Source organism: Perna viridis, chromosome 3 (genome assembly GCF_037379345.1).
Source record: "Perna viridis isolate PV_CMFRI_1.1 ecotype Kerala chromosome 3, ASM3737934v1, whole genome shotgun sequence".
Taxonomy (NCBI): domain Eukaryota; kingdom Metazoa; phylum Mollusca; class Bivalvia; order Mytilida; family Mytilidae; genus Perna; species Perna viridis.
In genome coordinates, this window is record NC_142447.1 from 42,219,667 (window position 1) to 42,242,420 (window position 22,754).

The following is a 22,754-nucleotide window of genomic DNA, read 5'->3' on the forward strand; positions in this document are numbered from 1 at the left end:
CTATTTCAAGAAACTTTTCATTTTGCCATGGCTTCAGCTTAAGGCTAAAAACCACTAATTCCACTTCCCATAGGCTTCTATGCTAATTTCACAATATTCAATGGCTTCTCTGGACTTTACCTTAACTTTAACCTGCAGATGACTATATATCAGCATGATTCTACATATGTCAGCTCACAATCCTCAGAATGGCATGTGGGGTTAGCAGACTTGCAGTGCAGTACTGGTCACCGGAAGTGAAGGGTCTATAAATAGCATGGGAAATCCCAGTGTTTTCACAAGATAGGGTTATATTTAAAAATCATTATGGAGATTAGGCTTCACATCACAAGAAGCAAAATGCACCTATAAAATGTACAGAAATGTTTTTCCTTTCAGAAACTGTTTAAATTTTTTAAATAAGATGAGAACTTTTTTCACAGCACTATGAGGAACAGGGGTAATTTCTGCGTAGGACTATTTTTGCATACGTTCCAAATGCTCATTGGTTGAATTGGTGGTCTGTAACCTAAAGAGTCACTTTTTGTCTTAGAAAAAATAAATAACTATACAGGTATCTTCCTACACACATACTGAATGCATTTGCAAAGTTTCAGTGGAATGTGACAAGCACTTTTTTAAATATTTGATTTTTAAATATAGGGTAACCAAGTTGTGCGAGCAAAAAAGTGAAAATATTCTACCATACTGAAATGCATTAAATATTTGCAAAGAACTTTTTCTGACTTTTCAAATAAAAAATATCAATCACAACTTGTTTTTTAATAATATTAATGAAGAAATAATTTTAAAAGTAATCATTTTCTGAGAAATTGGTCTATTTTTAAAAATTTATTTCTGACATGCCTCCCCCTTTTTCTTGATCACATGTCAAAAATCCTAAATCTTTAAATTTTCACAAAAGGTGATATATTTGGCTTTAAATTTGTAAATACAGTGTTTTCACATTAAAACATGACCAGTAAAGGGCACCTAAAGCAAAAAAAGTGCTCAAAAATGGATTTTCCATGTTGCCATAGGGGAATGCTTATATGGCCTTAACCGCAGTAATGAAAGTGAGTTTTTCCTCATTTCTAACCTAATTTTTGCTCAAATCTACACAAAACTTGATTTCAAGTGCTTATTACTACCATATTTAGGTAAATATAGCCCTCAAAGTTTAATATTTGATATTTTTACTAAATTTTCTACACTTTTTAAAAGATAGGACATAAAAATCAGCCAAAAAGACCAATTTTCCATAATTTGGACCTATAACTTAAAAAAATGCATATTTTGAAGGATTTTTGTAGTGTATTCCTCTCATGGCAAAGTTAACAAGATCTTCAAGTAGTTTAAAGCTATTTCAAGAAACTTTTCATTTTGCCATGGCTTCAGCTTAAGAGTCACTTTTTGTCTTAGAAAAAATAAATAACTATACAGGTATCTTCCTACACACATACTGAATGCATTTGCAAAGTTTCAGTGGAATGTGACAAGCACTTTTTTAAATATTTGATTTTTAAATATAGGGTAACCAAGTTGTGCGAGCAAAAAAGTGAAAATATTCTACCATACTGAAATGCATTAAATATTTGCAAAGAACTTTTTCTGACTTTTCAAATAAAAAATATCAATCACAACTTGTTTTTTAACAATATTAATGAAGAAATAATTTTAAAAGTAATCATTTTCTGAGAAATTGGTCTATTTTTAAAAATTTATTTCTGACATGCCTCCCCCTTTTTCTTGATCACATGTCAAAAATCCTAAATCTTTAAATTTTCACAAAAGGTGATATATTTGGCTTTAAATTTGTAAATACAGTGTTTTCACATTAAAACATGACCAGTAAAGGGCACCTAAAGCAAAAAAAGTGCTCAAAAATGGATTTTCCATGTTGCCATAGGGGAATGCTTATATGGCCTTAACCGCAGTAATGAAAGTGAGTTTTTCCTCATTTCTAACCTAATTTTTGCTCAAATCTACACAAAACTTGATTTCAAGTGCTTATTACTACCATATTTAGGTAAATATAGCCCTCAAAGTTTAATATTTGATATTTTTACTAAATTTTCTACACTTTTTAAAAGATAGGACATAAAAATCAGCCAAAAAGACCAATTTTCCATAATTTGGACCTATAACTTAAAAAAATGCATATTTTGAAGGATTTTTGTAGTGTATTCCTCTCATGGCAAAGTTAACAAGATCTTCAAGTAGTTTAAAGCTATTTCAAGAAACTTTTCATTTTGCCATGGCTTCAGCTTAAGGCTAAAAACCACTAATTCCACTTCCCATAGGCTTCTATGCTAATTTCACAATATTCAATGGCTTCTCTGGACTTTACCTTAACTTTAACCTGCAGATGACTATATATCAGCATGATTCTACATATGTCAGCTCACAATCCTCAGAATGGCATGTGGGGTTAGCAGACTTGCAGTGCAGTACTGGTCACCGGAAGTGAAGGGTCTATAAATAGCATGGGAAATCCCAGTGTTTTCACAAGATAGGGTTATATTTAAAAATCATTATGGAGATTAGGCTTCACATCACAAGAAGCAAAATGCACCTATAAAATGTACAGAAATGTTTTTCCTTTCAGAAACTGTTTAAATTTTTTAAATAAGATGAGAACTTTTTTCACAGCACTATGAGGAACAGGGGTAATTTCTGCGTAGGACTATTTTTGCATACATTCCAAATGCTCATTGGTTGAATTGGTGGTCTGTAACCTAAAGAGTCACTTTTTGTCTTAGAAAAAATAAATAACTATACAGGTATCTTCCTACACACATACTGAATGCATTTGCAAAGTTTCAGTGGAATGTGACAAGCACTTTTTTAAATATTTGATTTTTAAATATAGGGTAACCAAGTTGTGCGAGCAAAAAAGTGAAAATATTCTACCATACTGAAATGCATTAAATATTTGCAAAGAACTTTTTCTGACTTTTCAAATAAAAAATATCAATCACAACTTGTTTTTTAATAATATTAATGAAGAAATAATTTTAAAAGTAATCATTTTCTGAGAAATTGGTCTATTTTTAAAAATTTATTTCTGACATGCCTCCCCCTTTTTCTTGATCACATGTCAAAAATCCTAAATCTTTAAATTTTCACAAAAGGTGATATATTTGGCTTTAAATTTGTAAATACAGTGTTTTCACATTAAAACATGACCAGTAAAGGGCACCTAAAGCAAAAAAAGTGCTCAAAAATGGATTTTCCATGTTGCCATAGGGGAATGCTTATATGGCCTTAACCGCAGTAATGAAAGTGAGTTTTTCCTCATTTCTAACCTAATTTTTGCTCAAATCTACACAAAACTTGATTTCAAGTGCTTATTACTACCATATTTAGGTAAATATAGCCCTCAAAGTTTAATATTTGATATTTTTACTAAATTTTCTACACTTTTTAAAAGATAGGACATAAAAATCAGCCAAAAAGACCAATTTTCCATAATTTGGACCTATAACTTAAAAAAATGCATATTTTGAAGGATTTTTGTAGTGTATTCCTCTCATGGCAAAGTTAACAAGATCTTCAAGTAGTTTAAAGCTATTTCAAGAAACTTTTCATTTTGCCATGGCTTCAGCTTAAGAGTCACTTTTTGTCTTAGAAAAAATAAATAACTATACAGGTATCTTCCTACACACATACTGAATGCATTTGCAAAGTTTCAGTGGAATGTGACAAGCACTTTTTTAAATATTTGATTTTTAAATATAGGGTAACCAAGTTGTGCGAGCAAAAAAGTGAAAATATTCTACCATACTGAAATGCATTAAATATTTGCAAAGAACTTTTTCTGACTTTTCAAATAAAAAATATCAATCACAACTTGTTTTTTAACAATATTAATGAAGAAATAATTTTAAAAGTAATCATTTTCTGAGAAATTGGTCTATTTTTAAAAATTTATTTCTGACATGCCTCCCCCTTTTTCTTGATCACATGTCAAAAATCCTAAATCTTTAAATTTTCACAAAAGGTGATATATTTGGCTTTAAATTTGTAAATACAGTGTTTTCACATTAAAACATGACCAGTAAAGGGCACCTAAAGCAAAAAAAGTGCTCAAAAATGGATTTTCCATGTTGCCATAGGGGAATGAATGCTTATATGGCCTTAACCGCAGTAATGAAAGTGAGTTTTTCCTCATTTCTAACCTAATTTTTGCTCAAATCTACACAAAACTTGATTTCAAGTGCTTATTACTACCATATTTAGGTAAATATAGCCCTCAAAGTTTAATATTTGATATTTTTACTAAATTTTCTACACTTTTTAAAAGATAGGACATAAAAATCAGCCAAAAAGACCAATTTTCCATAATTTGGACCTATAACTTAAAAAAATGCATATTTTGAAGGATTTTTGTAGTGTATTCCTCTCATGGCAAAGTTAACAAGATCTTCAAGTAGTTTAAAGCTATTTCAAGAAACTTTTCATTTTGCCATGGCTTCAGCTTAAGGCTAAAAACCACTAATTCCACTTCCCATAGGCTTCTATGCTAATTTCACAATATTCAATGGCTTCTCTGGACTTTACCTTAACTTTAACCTGCAGATGACTATATATCAGCATGATTCTACATATGTCAGCTCACAATCCTCAGAATGGCATGTGGGGTTAGCAGACTTGCAGTGCAGTACTGGTCACCGGAAGTGAAGGGTCTATAAATAGCATGGGAAATCCCAGTGTTTTCACAAGATAGGGTTATATTTAAAAATCATTATGGAGATTAGGCTTCACATCACAAGAAGCAAAATGCACCTATAAAATGTACAGAAATGTTTTTCCTTTCAGAAACTGTTTAAATTTTTTAAATAAGATGAGAACTTTTTTCACAGCACTATGAGGAACAGGGGTAATTTCTGCGTAGGACTATTTTTGCATACGTTCCAAATGCTCATTGGTTGAATTGGTGGTCTGTAACCTAAAGAGTCACTTTTTGTCTTAGAAAAAATAAATAACTATACAGGTATCTTCCTACACACATACTGAATGCATTTGCAAAGTTTCAGTGGAATGTGACAAGCACTTTTTTAAATATTTGATTTTTAAATATAGGGTAACCAAGTTGTGCGAGCAAAAAAGTGAAAATATTCTACCATACTGAAATGCATTAAATATTTGCAAAGAACTTTTTCTGACTTTTCAAATAAAAAATATCAATCACAACTTGTTTTTTAATAATATTAATGAAGAAATAATTTTAAAAGTAATCATTTTCTGAGAAATTGGTCTATTTTTAAAAATTTATTTCTGACATGCCTCCCCCTTTTTCTTGATCACATGTCAAAAATCCTAAATCTTTAAATTTTCACAAAAGGTGATATATTTGGCTTTAAATTTGTAAATACAGTGTTTTCACATTAAAACATGACCAGTAAAGGGCACCTAAAGCAAAAAAAGTGCTCAAAAATGGATTTTCCATGTTGCCATAGGGGAATGCTTATATGGCCTTAACCGCAGTAATGAAAGTGAGTTTTTCCTCATTTCTAACCTAATTTTTGCTCAAATCTACACAAAACTTGATTTCAAGTGCTTATTACTACCATATTTAGGTAAATATAGCCCTCAAAGTTTAATATTTGATATTTTTACTAAATTTTCTACACTTTTTAAAAGATAGGACATAAAAATCAGCCAAAAAGACCAATTTTCCATAATTTGGACCTATAACTTAAAAAAATGCATATTTTGAAGGATTTTTGTAGTGTATTCCTCTCATGGCAAAGTTAACAAGATCTTCAAGTAGTTTAAAGCTATTTCAAGAAACTTTTCATTTTGCCATGGCTTCAGCTTAAGGCTAAAAACCACTAATTCCACTTCCCATAGGCTTCTATGCTAATTTCACAATATTCAATGGCTTCTCTGGACTTTACCTTAACTTTAACCTGCAGATGACTATATATCAGCATGATTCTACATATGTCAGCTCACAATCCTCAGAATGGCATGTGGGGTTAGCAGACTTGCAGTGCAGTACTGGTCACCGGAAGTGAAGGGTCTATAAATAGCATGGGAAATCCCAGTGTTTTCACAAGATAGGGTTATATTTAAAAATCATTATGGAGATTAGGCTTCACATCACAAGAAGCAAAATGCACCTATAAAATGTACAGAAATGTTTTTCCTTTCAGAAACTGTTTAAATTTTTTAAATAAGATGAGAACTTTTTTCACAGCACTATGAGGAACAGGGGTAATTTCTGCGTAGGACTATTTTTGCGTACGTTCCAAATGCTCATTGGTTGAATTGGTGGTCTGTAACCTCTATAGCCGCCTATTCCAACGCTTAAAATAAATATGTTCCTGATTACAAATCGAGAGCAAAGACAATTAAATATAAAGAAAAAAACTTGAAGAATTCGAATATGCATGTCGTTAAGTCGTACTCCGTATATTTACCTTATTTTTTTCTCTTCGAAGTATTCAAAACAAAATTTCAAGGTCGATTTGGGAAGTGTATCGGAAACGACTTCCATTCTAATTGGGTGTTATTTTTATTTCAATATGACGTCAGGAACATATTTATTTTTAAGTTTGAAAAACGTATACTCCGCTGAAAAAACGTGCCGCCCGACGTTAAATCCGTATTGGTACCGTTACAAAAATGACGATAATTTATCCCCGTTCCGAGAACTATAAACAACAAGACTTATATTCACTACAAAAAGTATTTTATTAAATATTTATTCATAAAAAAAAGTCATAGCTAATGTAACCTCCGAAATAGAGGGATTTTGGTAACGTAAATACTAAGTCAAATTCTTTACCAGAAAACAAAATGGCGGCCATATATGGTCGCATTGGCATCTCTATCTAAATGTTCTTACATTCTCATGAAAAATTTCCAAACATCTCCAGTAATGCAGAAATTTCAAACCAAGAAGACTTCTTTGAGTGAAAGTATATAGTCAGATTGATGAATTTTTGACATGCACGTTTCAATTTCTTTTCCATTTTGCCTGATTATTACAGAAACTTGTTCTAAGTAATGTGTATATAAAGAATATTAATGTTGGCTGCAGGAGTTTTATTCAAATAGGGTGGTTGTCATAGAAAGAACCAGGTCTTAACCAAATATAAATATAGTTAATTCCTTTTACATTGGTTTTTTAAACTTGCAATGATCATCGAAGATATTGCACACTAAGACAAGTAGTGGATTTGACTATAACGTGGCCTTTCTTAGTTTAAAGGATGATAAAGGTTACAGACCACCAATTCAACCAATGAGCATTTGGAACGTACGCAAAAATAGTCCTACGCAGAAATTACCCCTGTTCCTCATAGTGCTGTGAAAAAAGTTCTCATCTTATTTAAAAAATTTAAACAGTTTCTGAAAGGAAAAACATTTCTGTACATTTTATAGGTGCATTTTGCTTCTTGTGATGTGAAGCCTAATCTCCATAATGATTTTTAAATATACCCCTGTCTTGTGAAAACACTGGGATTTCCCATGCTATTTATAGACCCTTCACTTCCGGTGACCAGTACTGCACTGCAAGTCTGCTAACCCCACATGCCATTCTGAGGATTGTGAGCTGACATATGTAGAATCATGCTGATATATAGTCCTCTGCAGGTTAAAGTTAAGGTAAAGTCCATAGAAGCCATTGAATATTGTGAAATTAGCATAGAAGCCTATGGAAAGTGGAATTAGTGGTTTTTAGCCTAAAGACCGATTTTATGGAGAAAAAAGACAAGTGATGCATACTTCTTAAATATTTTACTGAATATTTTAAGCATAGTAACATTTTATTTTACTCACACATAACTGATAAATTAAAATAGTGATCAGAATAGAATTATGAAGTAATATTTCATTCTACCTTTGGTAGACAAAAAGTTATAAGCTGGAATACCAACCAGTGCAACAAAATTATCACATAGAATCTACTGAGGTTATCTACGAGCTTAGTGTAAGTATTTATAAGAATCGGGCAAAATGGGAAAAATCAGAAACATGCATGTCAAAAATCCACTGATCTGACAATATAATTTCACTCATGGATGCTTTCTCTACTTGAAAAGACCATTATTTGATTTCTGCATCATTGGATTTGCTCAAATTTTTCAACAGAATGTTAGAAAAATGAGGTTTTAGACCAGAGTTACCTGTCCATTAAATTTTCATTTTCGGTGCATTTCAATGAAATTTTAACTCAATGGTCCAGCATGATATGGAAAATCTTGTATGTTTTCCTTGATTCTGATGGTGCAAATACGGTTTAAGTCAAATTACACTATCAAAATGATGGGCTTTTACCATGTTTCAAATACTGCCTGATTCTTACAGAGACAGACACTTAACTAATGTGTAAAAGCATACCCATTCCCACCTAGAATCTCAATTTTCATTAAGTTGAAGTGCAAGTAGATGTGAATAAGATATATATTTAATTATTATCTGAGATATAACTCTAGATTATATAATTTCAAGGAATGGTGAACTGCAATATAGAAAATATTTATCATAATACTTTAAGCACTTTGAGAGGTTAAACTTGTGTCTAAGAATCAACAAAAATATTGATTTAAACTACATACTGTATCAAAGCAGTAAGCTATATGAAATTTCACTTGAGAATAGGAAAATTTACAAGAAATACCTGTCAGATTACAATGATATTGTATTGAGTTGTTTTTCTCTGGTATGTGATTTGTTTTGCCAAATGATATATTTTGAAGAGTTCCAATATAATTCCCTAAAATTTTGAAGATAAAAGAAAAGAAACTCTACCTAAAATGATTGAAGATGATTACTAAAATCTACTTATAAGTAATTAATTTCTGCTTTACAGTAAAAATATAAAAAAAATTGAGGAAAATTTTCATTTATGTAAATGGTATTATAGTCAAAATAGCCACAGACAAAGAAAGTAAACTTTGCAACACATTTATCACATTAGGACCCAATGAATCTGGCAGCCCAAAAATTAGGGCAAACAACCATATTTGTCAAAACTAATAAATACAGGATTATTTAGAAATGACACATATTCAGGAAATAATAATACAAAAAAACCTATCACAGAACTTGGTGAAATTTCAATTTACACTATCTGTTTTTCATATAATTTAAAGTAATGCATATAACATACAATCTGTTTTATTATGCAAGCCAATCCTGATATTTCATTGGTCGTCTTGACAGGAGACCAATGGTACATATCTAGGAAGAGTGGTTAAGTATATAGGTTACAAAATAAGAGCTATCAGACTTTACCTACACAAATATAAGAAGCCAGCTATTATATAGATGGAAATTGAGATAAAAAATTATTTTAAACAAGGCTTAGTCATTTAAGACCACATAAGGGGTGAGCAACAAAAGACAGCAGTGACCTTAACTGATTTGTTAGGGAAATGCAAAAGCAGATCTTCAGAAAAGTTGCATAATTATAGACACACCAGAAGAATATAACTGTTATTTTTAAATATAAACGCAGCTTTATTTCCACTTTCTCTGTGAAAAATCAGAACAACATAGCATGTGTTAATATTAAATAAACTCAAGAAATCAATACCATACAAAATGTATTACAAGTCACTGAATATGTATAAAATCTTGTAATGTTAGTCTCTATACAGAAAACATGCTAGAAAATATCTGTACACAAGTAGGAACAGTTTTATTAAAAGATATGCTGCCATCACTTTAACTGAGCAACCAAAATGCATTGACAGTAAATTTATTGATGAAATATGGTTACTGACAGTAATAAACACTTTGGCTCCTACCCATGCATTAATTACCTGTACATGTTAATTGTAAAGCCACTATTAGGGGCAACTAATGGGGAAGAATGTAATAAACAAGTCATGTAAAAATTAAACATGATTTAAAAAAATGATTAAGATTGCAATACAAATGTAAAAAGACAATAAAAGTACATTGACTAGAAATAAAATGATACAAATTTGACACAAATCAGAAAAAAATGCTTGGCACAGCTCAATTCTAGGTCACATCCTTACTTATATTGTTATTATTCCAAGTCAATACACTATTATTGTCTATTTAAACATCATCAAAATGTTACTAGGACTAGTATCACACCATACACTATGTAAAAATAAATACAATGTTATTACTACCATATTAGAATAATTTTACTGAACATTGTGTTTAGTTCCATAGACCTTTAGATTCATTGCTTCATAATTCTTTTTTTTTTTTCTTAATGGTTGAAGGAATGATTAAAGGAAATATTTACATGAAATGCTGTACTAGATTACTTGACAATGAAAGTACAGATATTGACAGATTTCCAGACTAGAGGTTCTAAAGAGCCTGAATCACTCTAACACTTGGTTTAATGAGCCACATTCTGTTTTTGTTAAAGCCGCCTTGTTTTTTTCTTTGATAAAAATTCCTAAAGCTCATACCTAAGGAACAATCATACCAACTTTCACTGCTGAATCCTGTCCAGTAGTTATACATGAGATGATTTTTTAAAGTAACAACATCAAAAAGAGCAAAAATGTCCAAAAAAGGCAATACCAAGTTTGATTTATATTGGTCATGAAGTGTCAAAAGGAGAAGATTTTTGAAAGTACACACATGTAATGACATTTAAAAGAGCAAAAAATGTCCAAAATGGCCAATCCAACTTTGCTTAACAGATTTGCACAAAAATTTAACCACAGATAGATTTTGTCATGCTAAACACTTTCACCCTGTCAAAATTTAGCAAAACCGAACTGTTTTGGAGATATATGCAAAAAAACTGCTGCTTGACCATCATGTTCTATTTTTAGTAATGGTCGCCACGTTTTTCAACAGATCAAAAATCCCCACATTAGTTCTAAGCAGAATACGCTAAAGAACATTCATACAACAAGTTTGGTTCTAATTGGTCCAGCAGTTTCAGAGGAGAATAGTAATGAATTATGTTGACGATGAAGGACGCCAAGTGATGGCATTAGCTTACATGGCCCTTTGGGCCAGATGAGATTTTAAAAATTATTCACCAACAAACACTTTAAAACATGACAACAAATGTCAATTTGAAGTATAAACTAAGTACTAATACACCATACTGGTAAATTGAACTGATTATGCTAAAATTAGTAATTACACTCATCAAGGGCCAGCATGTTTGACATTTTTATCCTGTGTACAATGTAGAAAGACATCTATAAAAATAACAAGTGAATAAAAAGTCTGTGGTATATTGTTGTTCCATACTTCTTTAAAATCACATTCTTTTGTTGAATATATTTTTGGTGTACAGAGCAATCAAGAAACTTATATTCAAGAGATAATTTCATTAGTAAAAAGATTTTAAATTTTGTTAAACTCCTGTATATTGTTAAAAAGATTTGAAGTAGAAAAATGATGACAATATGCAGGCATTAACATGGAACACAGTGAAAAAAAAATACAAATGCAAGAGGACTGTCAAATAATTCAAAGCATTAAGCAAAAGAAACTACAACTTCAAAAGGATAGACATCTTCATCTGATAATGATTGTCTGAACAGTTGTGTATGCTGCCATGAATGTTCTCCCTTCCCTCCACTCAGATCAGCTGTGATGGTAAGTTCGTCTTCACCCATCAAATCATTCACTGTCTGCAAATCATTACTACCTGAAATATATACAGATCTAGGTGAGTATTGTATAAAAGCAAATCCACCATGTCCATACCTGGTTTCAGATATAGAAAATAATAAACAATACCCGGTTCCCTGTGTATAAATTTTATGATAAATACATTGTTTCACGTATGTAAACTTTGGTCAACAAACTTAAAAAGTTTGCAATTAGGCACAAGAAATATGCAATTAACACAAGTTTAAAAAAAGTTATTTACAAGCCTTTTATGACCAATTAACAATAAAGGTCATAACAACAAAAAAAAACCCAATCCTTTCCTTTGTGGGCTTGAACCTAATACAAAATAGCAAAAAAAAATAGTAAGATCCATACATTTTTACTAAAATATTGTCTTGAAACCAGAAATGCATTTATTTTTCATCCTTTTCACTATAGTAATGGCCATAACCCATAACCTTCCTCAGCCTTGTTATATAAATTGATCATGAAATCCACTAAGTAATACTGAAGTCAACGAACTTAGTGTCTATTGTGTTAAAACTAAATATTTTAATGAACTTGCCATGGGTGCAAGTGACAAATAATGTTGATTTGCCCTTATTTGTTAGTACACTGTAGTTGTACAGGAAACAAGGGGCATCTGAAGTATAAAGGCCCTTAGATACCATGTTTGCTAAAGTAAGAAGTTAAATCTTAGGCTGGTATACAATTGTATATAATACAATAATAGTTAGTTGGTGTCATACACACCTTGTAACATTGCACATTTTGATTCACTACAAAGTCTCCAAGACACAGTGCCATTTTCATACACTGTACTACTGACTTTAACTTTAAGCTTACTGATCTTGAAACCTGAAAGTATAAATGAGGTCTATTATGCTTCAAACATCACTTTGTTTAATCAAAATCAGAATAAAATATAGCACAATAAGTGTTTTGATACATTTTTGGGACTTTTTTTTACAAATCGCCTTATAAATGTAGATTCATTCCCTCATGTCATTGCTCTACAACTACTTTCTATTTTACTTACTAGTGTGCTAAATACCATAAACAATCTGATTATAAATTTTTGTGACAAAGCTTATGAAAGTAGTGGAATTAACTGTTTTTGGAGTGTTATAAACTAGCTTGAAGTGCATGATAAATTACATGCTCATAAGGGATCTTTCGAATCTGTTAAAAATTTTGATTTTCCAACTTTATTCACTAGACTTCCACATAATCTCATAAAACAAAAATTCACATTAAATAAATCAGGACGAAAAATATATTGGTTCGAATTCTTTTAGATCACTTTTTAGTAATGAAAAACATACAAACTACGTTAATTAGGCTTTTCTTTTATGCTTACAACACTCAAATTCCTGTTAGACAACATTTTTGTATGCTTTGGTATTTATCTTCAAGTTATTGGAATTCCTATGGGGACTTATTGCAGACCTCTTTCTGTACTGTTAAGAATCACCATTTATGGCCAGCATAAATAAAGGCCCTTCCAAACATTTGGTAGAAAATTTAATAGCACCTTTAAGAAATTTGGACAACATTTTGGCTCTAAGCAGTGATGACTTCAATATTTATACTAAAGATATATATCCTGTAGAACTGTCTTTGAATAAAGCAGATACTAATAATAAAGAATGTCTGTTTCTTGATCTTAGTATTCATATCAATGATGGTAAACTTAATACTATAATTTACGATAACAGGGATGATTTTTCATTCTCTACTGTCAACTATCCATTTTTAGATGGTGACGTCCCCTTGTCACCATCATATGGTGTTTACATATCACAATTGTTTGATTTGCTTGTATCTGTAACAATGTTTTAGATTTTAATGAAAGGAATTTTTATATAACTTGCCGACCTATTCTTTCACTCTTATGAGGCTGACTTTACAGCTGATCTAATCCGAAAGAATGAATATTGTTTAGCTACATGTAGATCCTTTAATCTCAGTTTCCGCTACATAGATGACATATTAACTTTAAACAATCCTAATTTCAGGCATCTGATGCACCGCATCTACCCAAAAGAACTTGAGATAAAGGATATTACAGGAACTGTGAAGTCAGCCTCATATATTGACCTACGCTTAGAAATCGATGGCAAAAGAAAACTATTGACCAAACTTTACGACAAATGTGATGACTTTTCATTCAGAATTGTTAACTTTCCTATCATGTGTGGCAACATCTCTTCAGCACCTGCGTATGGCGTGTTCATATCACAACTCATACGTTATGCCAGAGCTTAACGAAACTACAGACTTTTTATATCACACTAGAATTCAAACAAATCGGCTTCTGGAACAGGGTTATGTTTCTACAAGATTGAAGTCATCACTACAGAAGTAGTGATGGTCGTCATTACGAACTTGTGGATCGTTATGGCGCATCCATCTGCGCCATGAACACTGATTTATTCAATGTGTCATAGTTTTCTTTTCCTCTTTCATCTATCTTGGACTTTTTATGAGCAACTTGGCGGGTGTTTCTAGAAAAGCAGAGGATGCTTACCCTACCAGTGCACCTGGTCCATGCTCCCAGTTTTTAGTGGAGTAAGAGTTGCTCATTTGCTTTTGTTACTTTGTAAGTATAATTTTAGTTACTTCATGTTCTTTGTTGTGTATGTCTGTTTTCCATGTCTGGACTTTGGCCCTGGTTTACATTCTTTTGATTACCGCCATAACCTTGTTTTCCTTGATTATTCTTTCAAACGATACAAGGAACTCTCTGCAAGTCCTCTCTCAAATACAGATGTACTTGTAAAGGATTTGTATATGCGGGTATCTCTCACCATTTCTTTTACAGTAATATTCTACACATAGCACAAAAAACTTGATATTCACCAAATAAGTTAACTAAACCGTTGAATGGGCTCATTCATATGGCATATACATGTACTGGGTAGTTATGATATTGTTGTCAAATCATTAAGGATAGCATTTTTGGCATTAACATTGATTTTCTCAAAGGGTCTTTACATAAAATTTTAGAGCAGTTTTTGGTATGATGTGGGTTGTGTCCTTATTGTATTCTCAACCCTGCATTGAAAGAATTGGGATTGATTTTATGAACAATGGGACCATTACTTTTAGTAGGTTTAAACTGGTCTGGAGCTGGCATGTCAGTTAACTGCTAGTAGTCCTTAGTTTGTACATTTGAGTAATTAATTTTCAGTGTCTTTATTTCTGTTGTAACAAGGGACTCAGACCTTTTTGAACTGATTTTAGGGGTGTATAATTGTGTAAAATTTTTTTCCACAGTAACCAGACTTAAAGGGGGAGGGTTGTGCTCACAGCAAAGTATTTTAACCCTTCCACATTTTTTGCGCCTCTGTATGTCTTGTTTCATTTTCACCTTTAGTTTATTTTTATGTTTTATGCTGTACCTGTGGGACCAGCTGCAGCCTGCCCTGTGGTGTGAGGATTACCTCGGCATTTGGCTGACATTTTCATCCCAGTGGGGCTGTTGTCTCTTTGACAAATACATCATAACTATTCTTGTTATATCTTTTCTGTTTAAGTAATTTTCTCCATTTATTGATGGAATACTCCCAACTGGGGTAAAAATAAATTCAGAATTGTGGAATTGAGAAACCACTTGTACAAAATAAATCATATCTGACAGCAATCTAAAGCATTTGATAACCTGCCTGGTGTTTACATTTGAAACTGTGAACCTAATGTTGACATGAATCATCAGATAACAGCTTTTCCGCCCTCAATTTTAAACAATACTAATAGCAATAATAAATGCTAGGCAGGTGAAAATTATGCTTCTCTTAAAAATTATATTAAACACATGTAGTTCTAACTTCAATAGAATTTGCATTCATCATATACTCATTTCTAATAGACAGAAAATAAAAAAAAAACATGTTTATTAAAATCATTCCTTATAATTCCTTATTATTCAATTTTAGTGCCAAAATATTGAATAAAAAAAAAACTTTGATGACATCACTGCTACAAAGCAACATTGTGTCCATGAGATTAAAATATTTTTTCATCCAATCAGAAAATATACTACTTCTGAAATTATATTATAAAAAATAATCTACATTAATACAAGAAGTATAATATTAATCTTTAGATTTCTTTTCATAATACATGTATGTACCTCTTCAACTCTTCTACATTAGTATTTAAGTTTTATAACTACAAGAACAATTGCTACCTTTGAAATTAAACTTCCAGGAAATTGAGGACCTTTCTGAGCCTTCTTTTCTTGCAAGATAAACCATCTTCCAGTCATGTTCTTCTTTTCTAAATATGCTATCAGATTTGAACACACACGAAGAAAATCCCATGACTTTATCCTCATCTAAGTCACTCATACGTATATATTCATCTTTTGAACAAATATATTTAATGTGGAATGTCTTTGATTTTTTCTCATCTTCAGTTAATGCAAATGTATATTCTGCATTGGAGTTAGCAGCTGTTGCACCTATCTCTCCTCTTGCTTGTCTCCAAGCCAAGGATCCAGTTGTTCGTCCTCCTAGATTTTGACCATCACCAGATTTGGGGGCCATAAATTCTACTAGTTCTACAAGAAGTCGATCAATCATTTCCTGTTTTCTGGCATCAGTTACACTACCAAGTTTTCCCTTCCAAAGTCTGTGTAAAACTTGGACCAGCCAAGTTTCTCTACACTCTCTTCTACGACTTTGCAGTTCAGAATGTTTAGCAGAATACCTCCAGCTTACATCCTGAACTTCATCAACAGAAAATGCTAGAACATATGTTAATTTTTTGCCCCAACCAGATTCATATAAAAGGGGTTTATCACAGATATTTTCACAAGGATCACAATGAAGCCATCTTTTTTGAGTTGTAGAGTATACTTCAGTCCACACATGATCTGTCCAGTCTAGTACATATCGAGCTTCAAAGCCCATAGCACGACAGCACAATGTGAAACAGTTCGCCCACTCACCACACCTGCCTCTCCTGGTTTCTAATAATTTTTCTGGACTGTTATATCTAGGGAATCGAATGAATTTCTGACATTTCTGACATTTGTAATTTTCAACACGTGAAGCTCCCCATCTCAAATCATCAGCATTTGGATTTGCCATGCCCACACTAGTAGGAGTTGAACCACAACTATCACATGGAGGTGCATCAACCCATTTGAAGAAAGAATTTTTAAACCAAGACAATAACTCAAGAATCAAACAATCCTTGATGCCAATATCAACAGTATTTCCAGACTGAGTGAGAGCTTGAAATTGTTTTTGAGCCTTTTCTATTAATTGCTGAGTTGGTATAATATGTCTGGCTTTTGCCTGAAGTGCAGGGTCTTCATACTTTAACACATGGGTAAGACTGCTTTCAATCTTCTGAAAAAACTGCCTCTCCAGTTGCTAAAAAAGCAGAGATAATACCAAATTCACTCAATATACTGGCATGCAAGAAAAACTAAATATCTAGAAACCAAAATTTTCAACATCAAATATTTCAATTCTGAAGAGGAATGAATAAACAAACATGTATATCAACATTCGGAAGTTTCTTTTTTAATACATGAATTTTTCTTCCACCAATTTTACTATTGATGTAGTAAACTTAAATGGTAGATTCTCATCCAACTTTCACAAAAAATTTGTGCCTTTGGGAAGTTTTATTTTTATTTCTTATTTCTTACAAGATATTTGCTAATTTTAACTATTTGAAGTACAAATATTTTCTTAATCCATAGTCACATCATGTTTCTGAGAAGAAACATGGTTTTAGTCTGACACCAAGAAATGAAATATTTGTGTGCTGTACATGTAGTAGCTCAATACTAGAAACTGACGCAAAAGAAATCCTGATTTTGAAATTCCTGCCCCAAATTTTTTTTATATTTTTGTCAATTTTATAGGGGCAGGAGGGGAAGAGAATCTACTAATTAATTTTATTTGGCCTTACTTACAAAAAATGTATTTCAGTCAAAACAATTAATCTAGAGACTAAGAGACTAAATTTTGAGCAGTTGTTTGCTATACTTCTAAGACTGCATGGACCAATTTGCATGGTCATTTGGTCAAAAAAAGGTTTATTTGTTCACTTTCAACAATTCCCATTCATGCCAAAGAGGTTTTAATTTACATGTCAAATTCATTTAAGATGTTTTTTTCTTACATTGTAATAATTGCTTTAACCGCATGATACGCCAATTGCTCTTTTAACTTGTCTTTATGCTTTTAATGAAGTAAAATAAACAACTAGAAATACTGTGAGCCATGTCAAATACCCTCCCCCCCCTCACCCCCTAAAAAAACTAAATAAAAAATGCACCAAAAAATTGGCACTTTTATCACAAATGGTTTGTTTTCAACGAATAAATTTCCTTGCCCGTTTCAGCCGTTTTTTAAAGAGTAAAACTTCTTAACACGTAATGTAAAATTTGACAATTATACAAATTGGAAGGGAGTTTACGTCAATAGATATGAAAAATTCACCAATGTTTCATAAATGTAAGTGAAAGTGTTTTTGAGTTATTGTCAGAAAACTTGAAATCCCCCTTTTTTAAGTATAAAAATTCATAACACGGAAACAAAAATCTGAAATTTATAAAAATGGAAAGGAAGCTTACGTCAATAGATATGAACAATTCACCAAAGTTTCATAGAAGTTGGTGAAAGTGTTTTTGAGTTATTGTCTGAAGTGTTGATGATGGATGGACAATGGTATACCACAATATGTCCCTTCTTAGACAGACGTATAAAAATGCAATATCACATGCATCATTAAGAAATATAAATTTGACACGTAATAAAAGAGTAGAAATCTTCTTGACTTGTGGGTCAATACATGTAACATTCCAAACAATCGCCAAATCTTAGAACATATAAGATCCTCAGTCTTGGTCTCCAAAACCATAGCACTTCATGTCAGTATGTTTGTACTTTTTAATTGTGATCATATTAAAAGTGGAACATTATCAGGGTACATTAATTTACCTGAACTCCAAATGAAAAGCAGGACTTCTCCTTCAAAAATAGGAACCCAATAAACTTTCCAGTATTATAAATCTAGTAAATGTCTACTGGATCCTATGTTAAGCATTAAAACATATTTTCTAATAAGTGAAACATTTATGCCTAACCTGGTAATTGGGAAGCAGAACTGGACTAGGGTTGGGTGGCTGATTCCTGCTTGGTGTTGGAGCATTACTTCCTCCTGCACTTTGTGGACCATTAGCAGATGCAGGTGACACTTTCAACAGTTCTTGTTGAAGTACTTCATTTATTCTTTTCATCTGTGACAATGGTGTAGTGCTTGGAAGAGTTAAAAATTCACCATCCTGTTAAATGAGGAATTTAAAATATATTTATGTATTTATAGCAATATAATAGCACATCCCAGTATAATTCCTGGAAATCATGTTGATTATTAATTCACTTAAAATGTTTTTTTTTTTACATAATTTACATGTACTTCATTTTATTACTACAAGTGTTTTACCTACAAAAACCTCTGTCAATGGCACAATTTACATGAATTTTTTGCAGGTATATCATTTAATCTCGTCCCCTGTTCACTATCATGTGACCCTAGGATCGCTAAAAATATGGACTCTTGTTACCAGCAGTTGGCATGCACAATATATGAGTAAATTGCTGCTGATGGAATAAAATAAAACAAAGACGAGATTATCTAACTTAACCTAACAATTGTGCATTTATATCGAAGATAATATACAAAAATTGAAAAAATATTTAAAAGTGTTTTTTTCTTTAAATTTGAATATTAGAACGTATAAAACTATATAAAATAATGTCATATTCACCCAGCCAATCAAAAGACATAAGACAAGACCTGGGGTTATACTTGAGAGAAACTTGTGGAGCAAAAATATTACCTGGGATTCCTGGTTAATATATCTTTGACCAGCAAGAGTTCACTTTATTCAAAAATTGGAAAGACAAAAAATATGCTAAAATCAATTTTCAAATCAGAATTTTAGCTGAGATGCCATCCTCACATTAGCAGATTAGCATTCACAGCAAATTAAAATTCAGTTTCATTTCCTCTAAATGATTAAGCTTTACAAAAGTGTAACACATGAACTATGTGTCCCTCTTAAACATACAAAAAGACTGGCAAAAAATAAGATCTGAAGTAACAAAATTTAAAGAAACATATTCTGCAAATCAAACTCCATGAAAAACTCCTGAGGACAGATGGACTACCATAAAAACCGATATAGAAAGCATAATAAAAAATCACATTCCATATAAGACACTCCGATCAAAGCAAGACATCCCATGGCTTAACTTAGAAACAAAGAGGTTAATACACAAGAGAGATCATACTCATATACAATTAAAAACATGCAAACCCGGGAAAGACAGTACTTGAGAAAAAATACATATCCATCAAACACCAAGTACAACAAAAAAGTTTTGGTCATTCATGAAAAACCAGAAGAGTGAAAATATTGGAATTGCCCCACTCAACGTAAATGATATAACAAAAATAACACCAATAGAACAAGCTGAAGCATTCAACCACCAATTCCATTCTGCATTTACAATGCCTAAACCACTAAAATTAAGCAACATCTGTGAACTTCAAAACCTCAGGTCACACCAACACCAACATGAGATGGATGAGACCACCATACCACCAGAGGGTACATCAAAATTGCTCAAAAAACCTAAATCCCTCAAAAGCCATTGGCCCAGACAATATATCACCATATTTCTTAAAAGAGGTATGCAATGAAATCACACCAGACCTATTCATCTTTTCTCTTAACACAGGTCAAGTACAAAACGATTGGCTAGAAGCACTAGTAACACCAGTCTTCAAGTACCCAACGATTGGCTAGAAGCACTAGTAACACCAGTCTTCAAGTACCCAACGATTGGCTAGAAGCACTAGTAACACCAGTCTTCAAGAAAGGATCAAAATCAAAACCAGAAAACTACCGACCAATCTCCTCAACCTGCATCCTAAGTAAAGTACTCAAACACATAATAGTATCATTAATTATGAAACACCTTGACAAACATAGCCTTTTATATCCATTGCAACATGGTTTCAGATCAAAAGTCAGCCGTGAAACCCAACTTACATTTACACAACAAATATTTGATGAAATGGCCAGTGGCAAACAAACAGATGTTGCAGTAATGGACTTAGCTAAGCATTTGATAAGGTCGACCACCAGAGACTCATTTTAAAGCTTAAACACATGGGAATAAATAACAAAACAGCTGACTGGGTCCTTGCATGGCTTTTAAACCGCTCACAGAAAGTGGCAGTTGATGGTCAGACCTCAAACAGCTGTCCAGTACTGTCAGGCGTACCACAACGCTCTGTTCTTGGCCCCTGTCTATTTTTAATTTACATCAATGACATGCCAGACACCCTCAAAAGCAATGTACGCCTCTTTGCAGATGACACAATTGTTTATCTGACCAATATCAACCATAGCCAATTGCAATAACCTTCAGTCCGACCTTCAAAAACTGGAACAGTGGGAGAATGAATAGCTCATGTCTTTTAATCCAGACAAATAATAAGATTCTCCAAACAACTGAAAAAGCAAAACATTTGGGTGTAACATTAACAAAAGATCTCACATGGAACAGTCATATTAACACAATCTCAAATAAGGCAAACTCTACTTTCGGCTTCATTAAATGTAACATCAGAACTAAAACAAAGGAAACAGCATACAAAACTTACATAAGACCAAAACTTGAATATTGCAGTATTATTTGGAACCCATGGTGAAACCAACTTACCCAAAAATAAGAAATGATACAAAGATGAGCTGCAAGGTACACTTTACATCCGTATGACTGTCAAAGTAGCGCAAGTGCCATGCTTACACAACTGAAATGGCTAACACTACAACAAAGATGTGACCTAACATCTGTCATCATCATTGTTGTCTTGTGTAGATTCCTCCACTTCCTGGAGAACTGCAGGTCCAGAACTTACGTTTAATGGCTCTGCATAAAATCCCTACCTATAATTTGGTTTTGGGTAAACTACAATATATTAGAGAGTAACTCTAGTCCCTGGTGAGACTCAACCAACCATACATGTTATGTTCCCTATTTTACAAGGTCAGTCTTCATGATTTATAACATCACACACCAACTTGTAAATATCATAGTACCACCATACTATTTAGTACCAACATGAGCACATAATTTTTTACAGCCATTCTCTCCCACAAATTACCATTCAAACTCATTTTTCCCCTGCTCAAAAAAGTTCCCTACCATATCAGGTGGCAACTAGCCCAGACCTAGACTCATTCAAGGCTGGTGCTATATCACATTCGTTCATGTAAATAATAGTCTGTCTTATCCTATCTATTAAAAACGTTTAAAAAAAATGTTGCGTATTGTGTATTAATGTTAAATTTTAATTCCTTGACCCTGACATGTGCCTTCTAGTTTCATCAACATATTGATGTTCAGAAGTATACAGTAGATGTAGATGCATACCTCAATAAATCCCATCTCGAAAAAACATTCAAGTGCACCTATGACCGGCAGTAGTTTGGTTTCTACTGTGGGGTTTCCAAGTCTTATCTTCCTAAATTTTTCTTCATTTGGGTTACTGAGAATATTATTTGCATATCTGATAATAATTTTTGCAGCTTGGACAAAGTCTTCTTTCTGATTTTCAGAGACTAAAGATCGAACACTGTCAGGAACCGAAGTCATTTTTATCCGGAAGTGTACGTGTTTCTACAATGATATTGAGTAAAAGGTAAATTTCCTAGATTGATTCTAATTAATACAGTACAAAAATGTGTAACCCGTACCGTACATGGTACAAATGTAAGACCAAAAGTTCCCAAATTAATGAATGGTTGAACATGCAAAACTTCTATTATCAAAGTACTTATCATAGAACTACAAAATTTTGTCAAACATTTTTCGACATGCCTCCCAAATTATTTCAATATGATAAAATGATAAATAGTCTTTACAATTTGAGAGTTTATTTCAGCCCTGGAAGTTAACAATTATTTTGAATGTCGATGTTCAGCTTGCCGGTATGATTTTATGTTTTGATTTTACTACTAGACTAAAAGTGCTGTGTCAAAACCAATTTATTTTTTTAAGTGCCGAAATGTGTATGCATATTTTTTGCATGTTGTAGTGCATGTTTAAGATGCTTCACACGTATATATCTTTTTAATAGGTGATATG

General features: G+C 32.3%; 1 protein-coding gene across 2 annotated transcripts; it reads right to left on the reverse strand.

Annotated features, from left to right (window-relative positions):
- Positions 1 to 7,716: 7,716 nt before the first annotated feature.
- LOC148622330 (peptide-N(4)-(N-acetyl-beta-glucosaminyl)asparagine amidase-like) lies at positions 7,717 to 22,288 on the reverse strand. Of its 2 annotated transcripts, XR_015920625.1 has the most exons (6): positions 22,041 to 22,288; positions 18,677 to 18,874; positions 15,758 to 16,949; positions 14,970 to 15,138; positions 12,319 to 12,423; positions 7,717 to 11,599 (listed from the first exon to the last, which is right to left on the reverse strand). XR_015920625.1 is itself a non-coding variant. In XM_088572166.1 (5 exons), exons 1-5 carry the CDS (start codon positions 22,260 to 22,262, stop codon positions 11,427 to 11,429), a joined length of 1,890 nt encoding a protein of 629 aa, XP_088428292.1. In that variant the 5' UTR covers positions 22,263 to 22,288; the 3' UTR covers positions 7,717 to 11,426. The 2 variants fall into 2 exon arrangements, 1 of the variants encoding a protein (XP_088428292.1); XM_088572166.1 differs by lacking the exon at positions 14,970 to 15,138.
- Between the last annotated feature and the right edge of the window lie 466 nt (positions 22,289 to 22,754).